The sequence below is a fragment of the Limanda limanda genome, chromosome 7 (genome assembly GCF_963576545.1).
Source record: "Limanda limanda chromosome 7, fLimLim1.1, whole genome shotgun sequence".
Taxonomy (NCBI): Eukaryota; Metazoa; Chordata; class Actinopteri; order Pleuronectiformes; family Pleuronectidae; genus Limanda; species Limanda limanda.
Window position 1 is genome coordinate 5,132,604 of NC_083642.1, and position 12,541 is coordinate 5,145,144.

Genomic DNA, 12,541 nt, shown 5'->3' on the forward strand with positions numbered 1-12,541 from the left:
AGAGACAAGCTTGCTTTTGGTAGCAGCTAGTGTGTGTCTGTGTGTGTGTGTGTGTGTGTGTGTGTGTGTGTGTGTGTGTGTGTGTGTGTGTGTGTGTGTGTGTGTGTGTGTGTGTGTGTGTGTCTGTGTGTGTGTGTGTGTGTGTGTGTGTTTGTACATATGTGCGTCTTAAAAACCACGATGAGGGCTAATTAATCAAGGGGTTACTCAGGAATTCTCCATTGAACAAAAGACCCTGATTGCTGTGATTGCTGCAATCAAGCATCTCTCTGACACACCTCAGAGCCAAGCAACACAAACAGGCTGCAAGGGAAACAGGGGTTTACAAAAAAACACACACACACACACACACACAGACACACACCATCCATCCATCCTCTCAATGGCACGGGAGTACAGCAGCTAACGAGGGAGGCAGCGTAGTCAGCGACTGAGACAGTCAGCATCTCTTGAAAGGCCTGGAGTTAAGCTGCTCAGCTGCCTGCGCCCGTCCCAGTCGCCCCGCGGTGTTTAGTGAGAGGCAGATAAAACAAAGAGAAGGAACTTCAAACGCTGTGGCCCAAAAATAACAGCTAATGGAACAAGGCTGCGAAATGCCATGGTGATAATTATCCAGGCTGCCTCACTTGGCTGGAGAGCCAGATCACACACCCTGCGCGCCGAATACATTTATTTATAGGCAGAGCAGCTGAATGTTCAGCCCCAGTGTCACTGCTCTCCAGAGAATCACTTCAAACGCCCCTCTGTGTGTGTGTGTGTGTGTGTGTGTGTGTGTGTGTGTCTGCGTGTGTGTGTGGCATTACTGCATATGTGTATATCATGTGTGAGGGCAGCTTTCTTTGTTGTTGTATTTTTTCATTTTTTTTTATTCAAATAGAATTTCCCAAGTGGCCATTTTTTCCAATTTCCTTTTATGTAGCTTAGTGCCATATATTATATTAACCAGTGACTGAGCCGCGGTGGCTGTCGCTCCTCCTCTGGAAAGATTGTGTTCTGCTCTCAAATGAAAGATTAAGATCTAACACGGTGTTATTATGGTGCTGATAACAATTTGAAGACACAGCTTCTTGGCAAACTGGACGGAGACACGTGCCAGCCGCAGTTTGTTCTTTTCCTCACTCGTTTCACAGCTTTTTTACATTTTGCATTCAAGTGTTTTTCTCGTTTTTTCCCTTTTCACATCGTGTTTCATAACCAGCCAACGAGCCAAAGCTTTTGCGATAAGATCTTTTGTCTTGACTTTGACCCTGAAATGATACGTAGAGTCAACTGCTGCGTATCAATAACTGTCGTTTGGTTCCTCGGCTCCGTGTGCAGCTGCTGGTGAAGGTGAGCGATGTTCCCGACCTCTCCGCGGGAATCACCTGCTCCTTCGGGAACCTGACGGAGGTGGAGGGCCAGGTCAACGGCAACCAGATCCTCTGCGTGTCTCCTGCTGCCAAGGACGTGCCCGTCATCCCCCCCGACCAAGGTACACAACACAAGCACACACACACACACAGGTACCATCCAGTGCACACTCCCACACCATTCACTGTATTGATCGGATCATGCCGATTAGGAGAGAGCTTCACTCCAAACTCAACCTTCTCGGCTTTCCCATCCGTCCCTCCTTCTGTGAGCTAACTGCACATGCATCACTTTAAAAGTTCTTTATTGATTCAACACCATCTAAACAACAAGCTCCCACTGATCCAGAATCAGCTGTCAGGCAGTGAAGTGTGCTACACACAAGGCCAGGCCCCATTAGTGCTGATGGAGGATCAGATTGAGGCTGCAGCCGTCGTATTGGAGCAAGTGGAATCAGGTTTGTTAGATTTGCTCACAGACAAGGCGCAGGCGGGTGTTTTGTTCAAGTGCCACCTGATGAGTCCTCGAAGAAAACAACACGTAATAATTAATCCTTAATCATAATAAATATTTGTTTTTAAGCTGAGGTAAAAATGTCTCATAAAATCTACAATATTTACATAACACTGCCCGAAAGAAACGTAAAGGTCCAGAAATAAAGCCGAATGCTAATCACCTCCGATGTATTCATAGAAAATCTCATGACCTTTCAAAAATTGCTCCTCAAATTTCCATAAATAAACAACGACGACGACTCCAGGATTCATTTATCTGCAAAACATATATATCATTATGGATCCTGTCACCTATGGTTGGACAATAAACACCTGTTGTTTGCGAGCCGAGCCGGCTGCAGGGGCGAGCGAAACAAACACCCTGAATAATATATGATGTGCCATGTGTGGAAATGACTGTGTGTTCTGGGGGTTTGGTAAATCCTCCGACCGGAGAGTAAATGACAGGCGTGTTTGCCCAGAGCTCCCATGGGGGGTGGTGCATCAGGCACTAATATGAATGTTCTCCCCCAGGTAAATGTCAGCCAATCCCCCCTGTAAGCCCTTCCTCAATCCATCTCGCCCCCCTCCCATCCATCCATCCTCTCTCTACCTCCCTCTCCCTCCTCGCCTTCTGATCACCTCCCTCCATCCTGCCTCTCCCAGCTCTTTATACATCCAATCTTTACTCAGCTTCCCCCTGACCTCCCCACAATCCTCCCGCCATCTCCTGTCCCCTTGCGAACCTTCCTATCTGTTGCGCGTCGACTTGAGGAGAGGAGTGGAGAGGAAATGAGATTAAAGGTGGAGTAGAGAAGGAAATAACAAAGGAGAGGAGAAATTAAAACAAGCGCAGCGGAGCAGAAGGAGCAGAGGTTCGGATGAAACTCTCGAACTCGGACGCTGAGCTGACGCGGAGCTGGAAATGAAAGAAAGTAGCCGACACTCTTCTCTACTAAGGAGAAGTAGAATCCTCCAGGAGGTTTTGCGTGGACAGGAACTCTTCACCACTTTGTTTGCCAGCTCTTGTGAGACAAATGGTTAGAAGTCAGATATGAGCCGGCTACACCGACTGGTGTGAAACACAGAGCCTGATTCCCAGCAGGTGCTGCAGAGAGAACGGGTCACGGAGGGTCATGCAAGCCTCCTACACACTGAATGTCATCAAAATATCAGGCAAACACACACACAGACACACACACACACACACACACACATATTTATGGAGCCTGTTTCCTCCTGGGGGGGGGGGATAAGAGGCTGTTTTCACAGAGAACAGAAGCACAGCCAGATCTCTGCTCAGCGAAAGGCAGGAAAACTAAATTTGATCAGATGAAATGATTCTGCTGTGTGTGTGTGTGTGTGTGTGTGTGTGTGTGTGTGTGTGTGTGTGTGTGTGTGTGTGTGTGTGTGTGTGTGTGTGTGTGTGACTGGAAATTGCTAATTTTATTCACACGTATTTTCACAGGCGCGGCGCCTTTTAATTTGCTCTCCATGTCGTGTACACGGAACAATACTGTGCAATGTATATTCATATCAATTACAGAAATATGAACAACTCATACCAACCCTGAGTTTACTGAGACAACTAATGAACATCGGATTCAATCGATGTTTGCTGCTCAGAGCTAAATGATTTAAAGATGTAATAATGTTCTGAGTGTTTAACATACGTCTCCTCTCTTTCAGATTGGTCGGGCGTTGAGCTGAGGCTGAATTCTAAAGAGACGGGTCAGATGCTGATCAGCACCGAGGTCAAGTTCTACAACTGCAGCGTCCACCAGCTGTGAGTGTCTCTCTTTAGTCCGTTCATTCTCTTTTAATTAACAAAAACAAAGCTCCCGGACCTGCTGCTCAAACCCACTGGATCAATGCTCTGGGAATTAGTTTCTATTTGTCCTCAACCCAAGCCGGTCCCTGTTCAGTCCAACGTCATCCGATCTGTGGCCGCTGCCCGAGCTCGGTCACAGAAGGTTTCTGAGCTCTCCTCCAACATCCCACGGCGCAGGACACATTACTCTCTGCCCAGCAGGACCTCGGGGGGGATTTCATGCTCGTCTTAACGCCACGTCCGTCCCTGACTGACTGATGTCGACCTGAATCCCCGGACTGGAGATCTCAGTGTCAGCGGTGCCTTTGCTATTTGCTCGCTTCGCTCCACTGTGGCAGGTTCTGTTTGTGCCGGATCCGACTCGGGAGCATCACTGAATGCAGAGTGAGAGTTTCACAGCGGCGATGCTACAGCAGGAGCCGTCACGCGTCATATTATCCTTTCACTGTCCCCTCGAACATTAGAACAAAATGTTACAGACGTTGTCAATTTCGCCGGATGAAAGCAGGCGGTGTTTTTCTCCTCAGACTCAGACAGACATGACAGCAGAAGCACACGCTGCCCTACAGCTTCATGCTGCTGTCTGCTGTGTGAAAACCCTTGTGAGTGGTGCACGAAAAGCAATTACCGACTCCCACATCAGCTCAGTTAATGGCCGGCGACAAACATGCTTGCACCAGCAGCGACGACGCACACAAACACACACAGAGGATGTGCACAACTCTCTCTCTCCGCTTGCACACGATTTGCCTGAAGGTGAATCCGCCGCACTCCTCTGAATCAGCGTGCTTGCCGGAGATCCCTCCCATGCGTTTGCAGCGATGCGTATTTCACTTTAAGCAAACATGCAGAACACAACCGTAACTCAGGGGGAGAAAGGGAGAGGCAGAACCCAGAGAGACGACAATACGCCCCCCCGAACAACTGCTCATGAATACACACACAGTGTAGTAAACAGCGCTTCGTGATGACATGTGATGAGTTCAGTGATGGAAAGTAAAGTCCTGCACTTAACTTTATATTCCTACCTTACTATATTGTTTCAAATATGTTAATTGGGAAACCAGTCACATAACAGAGAAATTAACAGTTATGTTTCCTTTGTTTTTTACACAAGGTGAAAAAAGTAATCCCTGACAAAAAAGACTAATGACAAAAAAGAATAGCAAGTAAACAAGCAATGCCCTGCATCAACACAACAGATGAAACAAAAAGGACAGGACAAAAAAGAAAAGAAAAAAGACATCTGTGTGTCTACCTTACTATATGAACCGGAAATATATTTTTTTATGCAGAAATCACCATTTAAAAAAGCTCCACACTTTCACAAATGACATCAAAATGCTGTTTACATGTGAATATGTTTGTAACAATAATCCAATAACGTTGTATGTAATAATAATTTGCATTAATAAGGCTACGATGTTAGTATTTTTGCACTATGGTATTAATACTTACCTTGATAGTAACACATTTATTCATTGTGCATAAAAAAGTGCACACACACCTAATGGCAGGTAGTTACAGTGACACTCCAACAATAAGGGACTGATGGTAACTGCAGGATCAAGCTGTGTCAAGGTCGGATTTGTTCTCCTCCTTCTCCTTCTCCATCCGATCCTGGATCCGAGGCTAAAGTCCGACCTCCGACTTCCCGTTCACACGTGACACAGTTTTAATATATGTCCCGACAAAATATACACAGGGAGAACTTGGCCCGGGAGCGATTAGGTTTTGTGCCAACTCCAAGGGCACAACAGCAGCAGGCGCCCACTTGGGAGCTGAACTCATTTCCTCCTGTGTCACCCCCCCACCCCCCTTATTCCCGACTCCCCCCTGACATATGTGTGTGTGTGTGTCTGTGCAGGTGCCTGTCATGTGTGAACAGCGCCTTCCGCTGCCACTGGTGCAAGTACCGCAACTTGTGCACCCACGACCCCTCCAGCTGTTCCTTCCAGGAGGGCCGGGTCAACGCCTCAGAGGTCGGTGGAAAACACACACACACACACGCATAAACAAGTGACTTTCTCTCCTTCTGTCCCATGTTTTCCGCTTTTCTTTCTCTCTCTCTCGTTCTCTCTCTTCTTCACATCCCCTCTCTCTCTATTTGCTCCTGCCTGCATCCAGCTCTGTGCTCCGGCTCCGTGCTCCGGCTCTGTGTCAGCCTCGGGGCACGTCTTCAAAAAGACAGACATCTATAAGCTCCTCTATTTCCGAAACTGGCATTTCTCACTCAGAGCTCTTGTTCTCTGCAGTAGCAATTAACAGTCTGTTATCTCTGAGCTCGGTTTGTCTTCACGGTGACACCAGATCGCTCTGACCGAGTCAATCATGTCTGGTGGACACAAAAAAGGTTTGAAATATGCCTCTGAGTCTAGGTTTCCATTTGTCCTTGGCTATTGGCACATGTAGTACTTCTGTGTGTACTCCTCTATTCTGATTTACTTTAGTAATACAGAATCTACAGGAGCGACCACGATGTGTATTACTTTAAATTTGCAGTTCCTTCTTGTTCCACCGCTCTGATAAGGTCTATGTCTCCCCCTGTCACTGAGCACTAGGAGGGGATGTTTCATTAGGACTCAGGCTCAGGATCATTGGACGTAAAAGGCTTCTCCAACCAAAGCCTATGTGTGATACTGCTGTGATAGTTATCTCGATATAGATGTTCTTTGACATCCTAACACTGAGAGAGTTGACCTCTCTCTTTTCAACCCTAAAGTGGCAGATGGCCGCCCACCCTGAGTCTTCAAGGTTTCTGCTCCTATTGAAGAAGGTCTTTTTCTCTCTCCACTGTCCAAAGTACTTGCTCATTGTGGGAACTGTTGGGTTTCTGTGTAGAATACTTTACAGTCTGGAATGTACCCTGTACAGTATAAAAAAAACTAACCACTTTTCAAACTAACACTTTGGTAGCGCTAAAATGGCACTTACTTATAGCACTTTGTAGTTTTGCTTTATTTCGAAGAAATTGTACTGTCTTGATTCTTGTTGTTCTTGGTTTGTACCCTCAGGGTTGAATGCACTTATTGTAAGTCGCTTTGGATAAAAGCGTCAGCTAAATGAAATGTAATGTAATGTAATATTGAGTTGGTGCTATATTCACCGAAAATAGCTTAATAGAATTTTCTCTATCTGAGGTCACAGGATTCTCTTTTAGATTCTAACTCACTTATAGTGCTTCATATTTATCAGATTTTCTATTCTTGACCTTCCTGTAGAGTTGTTCCTCTCATCTTGCTAGAAAACCTGAAAGCGCTGGATGAATAAATGAGATTCGTTGGCGCTGACACCTTCTCTCTGCCCCTGTTCCCGTCAGGACTGTCCCCAGCTGGTGCGCTCGGAGGAGATTCTGATCCCGGTGGGCGAGGTGAAGCCCATCACCCTGAAGGCCAGGAACCTGCCCCAGCCGCAGTCCGGCCAGCGCGGCTACGAGTGCGTCCTCCACATCCAGGGGGTCAGCCACCGGGTCACCGCCCTCCGCTTCAACAGCTCCAGCGTGCAGTGCCAGAACAGCTCGGTAGGTTGGGTGGCTCTTGACTGACAGAATTATGGAACAGCAGATGGAAGTGTATTGAAAAACATATAAGAGTAAAACTTAAAATACAAGACTAGAGATTTAGGCTGATGGACCAAATCCAACGATTCTAGAGATCTCTGGAATGAGTAGATGTATAAAGACAGTAAATGAATCTTCGGTTATTGCTTAGGACTCGACTGTAGCGTTTTTATTCTCAGTGGAATCACAGATATACACATTTTCCTCTTTGCCTCTTTCTCTCTCTCTCTCTCTCTCTCTCACACACAAACACACAATCACACAAACACACAATCACAGACTCGAACAATGAAAGTCAGCCTGGAATTAAGGGCACAGGAGGCAGTTAAGGACAGCATCTCTTAAGAGAAGCTGCAGCCGCTGCCTGCTGCTCCCGTCTCTTTGTCAGCTCTGTGATGATAAGATGATGTAAGTTTGTGGTAACGTTGGAAGGACACACTGCCGCATCTGCAAGGACTCGTGGGGATTACAACCCCCGAACCTCTCATTAAACCTGTCCTCTCCTCTGGTCTCGTTTCCACCCTCACCGCCATCTCTCTATCTCTTGCCTCCAGTATCTGTACGAGGGAATGAAAATCAGTGAGCTGCCTGTGGATTTCTCAGTGGTGTGGAACGGCAACTTCATTATTGATAACCCGGAGAATATCCAAGGTAAGAGCAAGATGCTGCTCACAACAATGTGCCGGGATGAAGATGGACGAAGGCAACGCTCCATTGTTTCCCTGAACTCTTTCTGAACTCATGCATTGTCTTTTCTCGGCTGAGTTCAAACAAGCGTGTGGGCTTTTCTGTCTTTATTGGATGTTAATCACAAGCGTTTTAAAATATGTGTTATTGGAGATAAAAAAGAAAGTAAAAGAAGGAAAGGGCCTGTGGGGATATTTTACTCACAGCAGCTCATAAAAGATAAAAAAAAAAAAATACCCTCCAAATTCTTGGTATTTTCATGTTGTTGCGTGCGTTCCCTGTGTGTCCTCACCACTTCCTGTTTACCCACAGTGCACCTCTACAAGTGCGCGGCCCAGCGGGACAGCTGCGGCGTGTGTCTGAAGGCGCAGAGGAAGTTCCAGTGCGGCTGGTGCAGCGGGGAGGGGAAGTGCACCCTGCGGCACCACTGCCCCCCCATCAACCCCTACACCACCCGCTGGCTCAACCTGTCCACCAAGAACGTCAAGTGCACCAACCCACGCATCACCGAGGTCAGTACCCACAATCCCCCTTGGTTTGTCCGTCCCTGCCTGCCCACGCAGATCTTCACACGGGAGACTAATGCTTCTGTTTGGTCTCTGGGACTCTCCTCGGAATTTTAACTCGCCCTGCTTCGTATTCTCTAAATCTCAACTGCTCACTTGACTCAGATTATTTACAGACTCTTGACAATGAAATGCCTGATTTGCATGGAGAGGTGTTTCCATGAGAAGAAGCTCTGCCGCTCTTCTCTGTTTGGTTTTGGCTCTGGACTCGATGAGCAGGAGCCTTGAAGCCGCACCCCCCGGGGAGAGAGCTTCACCTGATGCATTCAGATCTGTACGATGTTCGGCTTCGCTCTCTCTCTCTTTTTGTTTTGTCCTTTTCATCCTGTATCTGTTCCGCTAATTTAAAGAGCAAGTGCTGTTTTAGCTCAGGAGAAAAAAAAAGGAAAGTACGTGGTCCACAGTGTGTGATGTACCTGTGTGTGTGTGTGTGTGGAAGTGTTGTGTTGTGCTCACAGCAGCTTATTCATGTGAGTTCTTTTCACCCTCAGGGTTTGTTCAAGGGCACACACACACACACACACACACACACACACACACACACACACACACACACACACAGAGCACAGACACACACACAGTTTTAAAGGCCTGTCTCTTTGACATCTGCCTTCTCTTTGTGGCTAGGTGCAGTGCGCACAAACGCCTGCTCATAGACTTGAATGTCTTTTGTCTTCTCACAAGGTTATTCCAGCATTTTGAAAGTATCGTTGGCAGCAATAAATCTGTAAAAAGAAAAAAACATATAACAAATAATCTGAACAAAGAGGAGAAAACCCTCTGAATAAGTACATTAATAAGATTGTACCTACTGTAGCGACTAAGATCGTTTTAACATCTTGCGATTCATAAAGACGACAAGCAGGTGTGTGTGTGTACAGTGTCTACATTGTGCAACAACACAACCCAACAGCTGGATGCACCCCCCCCCCCCTTCACCTCGTCAACACCGGGGTCGTGACCTGGAAGTGCTTGTTTGTTTTGGCATGAGTCGGCCCTTTGCTTATTCAGGCCTTTGCTTGTTCCCCCCCGGTGGATTCGCTGTCCCCGGGGAGTCGGGCCAGGAGGATCTGCTATTTAATTAGGCTCGGTAACGCACCACTGCATTGTGGGTAACCAACCAGACCCCTCCACTCCTCCGCAGCAGCAGCAGCAGCAGCAGGCTCACATCTTACTCCAGCCAATTAAAAAGAGAAGTTATCAACTTGGTTAATTGATTTGCCATACTGTACGCAGATAAGCCGGAAAACCTGCCTCTCTATCCCTCTCCGTCCATCGCTCTTACCCCTACTGCTCTGTCCTCCCTGTGTGACTCTGTATATCACCATCTCTCACCCATCAACTGCATTATACTTTCAGTTTGTCATTTTACGGCACATTAAAATGGGAAATCCCGAAGAACGTACCTGATTCTCTTCCCGGTTATGATCACCAGGCCAAGGCCAGCACCAGCACAGCCAGGCTCATTAATGTTTGTAAAGATCTTCCACTTTCAAGAGGCAAAAAACAAGGAGATTTAAGAAAAGGAATTCAGCAAAAGACGTAAACTGCAATAACAGAGAGAAACTGTATTAACTTTAAATGTCGCTCGTTTTTATACGATACGTGTATGAGTATTTTAGATTCATCTCTTGTCCAGTGTTGAGGCGAATTTGACTCATGGTCTTTTTTTTTAGCAAACAAGCTGTCACTTTAAGATATTTTCACAGGTACAGCACCAATAAATCTGTTGTTTCAAATATCAACAGAGAATCGTAGAATAAGGATTTACAGCAATCAGGCAAAAATAATAACTGTCTATCCAAGGCCAAGAGAAGCCAATTTACCGACCTACAGTTGCTGCAGGACCTTGTGTTCTGAGGTAGAGACGTTTCCCCCGAGAGGAAACAACTTATAGCCAAACCTCTTTACAACCACACACAGTGAATGAGCCACGGGTCGATTCAACAAGTTTGCAGGGGAGCTGTCAAGAAGGCATCCGGGGAAATGTAGAAAAACTCCCACTGATTTACAGGTGGAGGGAGAGATGGAATGTATACACACGTGCATTTATTAGAAATGATTCCACAGCTACTGATGTGTTACTGGGTTAATGCTTCCTGTACGTCTGACAGCTGGATAATGGGAAGATTGTAACGGCGAGTGGGGAGGGTTGGAGGGAGGTAAAGTGAGGTAAGGCTGAGAAGAAAAGGACGGAGCGAAGGAACTGAACCGTGAGACGGAGGGAGGAATGAAAGTGTGTGTGTGTGTGGGGGGGGAGAACGGGTGATGGAGCCACTGTCTGATCTCAAGTCTGTTTGTAGGCATCTCTGAATGAATTCACATGAGCACTGACTTCACTCACAGACTCACCGATGCTCCTCCTCCTCATTGGCGGTTAAGTCAGCGTTGGTTTGTGCCTTGCCGCCCCCCCAACTCCCCCCCGCCCCCTTCGTCTCCCTGTGATTACATTTTCTTTAAGAAGCAGACTTCCCCCCTGGTGGGCTGAATTTATTAATAAATTTGGGTTTTGATTGTATGCACCAAAGCCCCCATCACAAGTTGATTTGTATACATACTAGCACATTAGTAGATGTGCCTACCAAAAGACAGGCCTCTTGAATAATTAATGTTTCTATTAAGTGCCACGGTGCCTCCCACCGTCGGCCATTAATATTGAAGAGATGTAAAGCCCCTGCTAACAGCACGGGGAACCACATCAAATGAAGCTGGGAGTTGGATGAGCATATGAAAGGCTTCTCCTCGATAGGCTTTGGCCGCGGCTGGCGAACGAGTTAACTGTAGAGAGAACGGGATTCTCTGCCTCCCGGTGACAGCCGAGCGGATCCAGCAGATCCAGCTGTTGCCGCAGGATTCCTCTCTTCTCCTTCACGCACCGTACGCAAGCTTATTGTTGATATTCTCAACACCACGGGGACGGTGGGCCTGTCAGTCAGTGTTAGAGTACGACTAAACTCTCCTCACCGCCGAAACCCGGAGAGATCTGCTGTACACCGTGTGCTACCCTTCATCGAACCAGCCAGGAGAAGAAAGAGCAAAATGTTGCACTGCAAAATGCATCTTGCGTCAGGGAACATTCAGTGTGATGCTGCTAAACCCCACACGTTCATGTAGATACACCTTTGCAATACTTAAACGTGGCCTGTTGACAAAACACAGCATCAGTGAGTAAATCACCTCCGACCCACGATCCTGTCTCTCGTGTTCGCTCCTTTCTTTACGCACTAAAAACTCCCTTTTTCATCACCGCCCATATCTCTTGGCCAACTACACGGCATTTAAGACCCCATAAAGTATTTAGGATGTAGTTTGTTCAGGAACAAGTGATCAGCGGCGCTTTAATCAAGCCCATTAAATGCTGCTCACAATTAAATGTGACACACTGAAATGAGTCTGAGCACAGTCCAAAGACAAAGAGATTATCTGCAAGCGCCTAAATTGTATCAAGGGCTTTATTATTTGTTTGAAAAGCAGAATATCCGACGATGGCGAGAAGGGAAACACATCAACTGTGACTGTGGACTAAAGTGGATCTGATCTTGATGGTGGATCATGATCTTGCTGGTTGCTGACCAGAGACTGCCGGACTGCTTGACATATAGTATTGAAGTTATCCTTCAAAATGTTTACCCTATCAATGCTGCTAGAAAACTTTAATCTTGATGATGTTTTCCTACACTTGACATCTATTGCACTTCTGTCCGTCCTGGGAGACGGATCCTCACCTGTCTCTCTGAGGTTTCTACGTATTTTTACCTGTTAAAAGGGTTTTTAGTAGTTTTTCCTGACTCTTGTTGAGGGTTAAGGACAGAGGATGTCTCACCATGTTAAAGCCCTATGAGACAAATTGTGATTTGTGAATATGGGCTATACAAATAAAATTTGATTGGTTGATTGATTGAACTGTTGCTCGGTGTAATTCTGGAGGGGACAAAATCCTCTTGTTATAAATGTGTAAATTAAGGATGAAGAGTGAAAAATGCTGATGTTGTACTTTAGTAGACGGGATGATGAAACGTCATTGACGCTGAGTCGTCTGGATGTCATTGGGCTC

At 46.5% G+C, this 12,541-nt stretch overlaps 1 protein-coding gene across 1 annotated transcript in view; it reads left to right on the forward strand.

Moving 5' to 3' along the window:
* plxna2 (plexin A2) overlaps positions 1–12,541 on the forward strand; it is a 196,252-nt gene that overhangs the window by 119,485 nt on the left and 64,226 nt on the right. The window contains exons 7-12 of the mRNA XM_061074305.1: positions 1,318–1,471; positions 3,534–3,630; positions 5,543–5,657; positions 6,995–7,195; positions 7,789–7,885; positions 8,234–8,433. Of these exons, the coding sequence (XP_060930288.1) occupies positions 1,318–1,471; positions 3,534–3,630; positions 5,543–5,657; positions 6,995–7,195; positions 7,789–7,885; positions 8,234–8,433 (864 nt within the window). The remainder of the gene's footprint in view (positions 1–1,317; positions 1,472–3,533; positions 3,631–5,542; positions 5,658–6,994; positions 7,196–7,788; positions 7,886–8,233; positions 8,434–12,541) is intronic.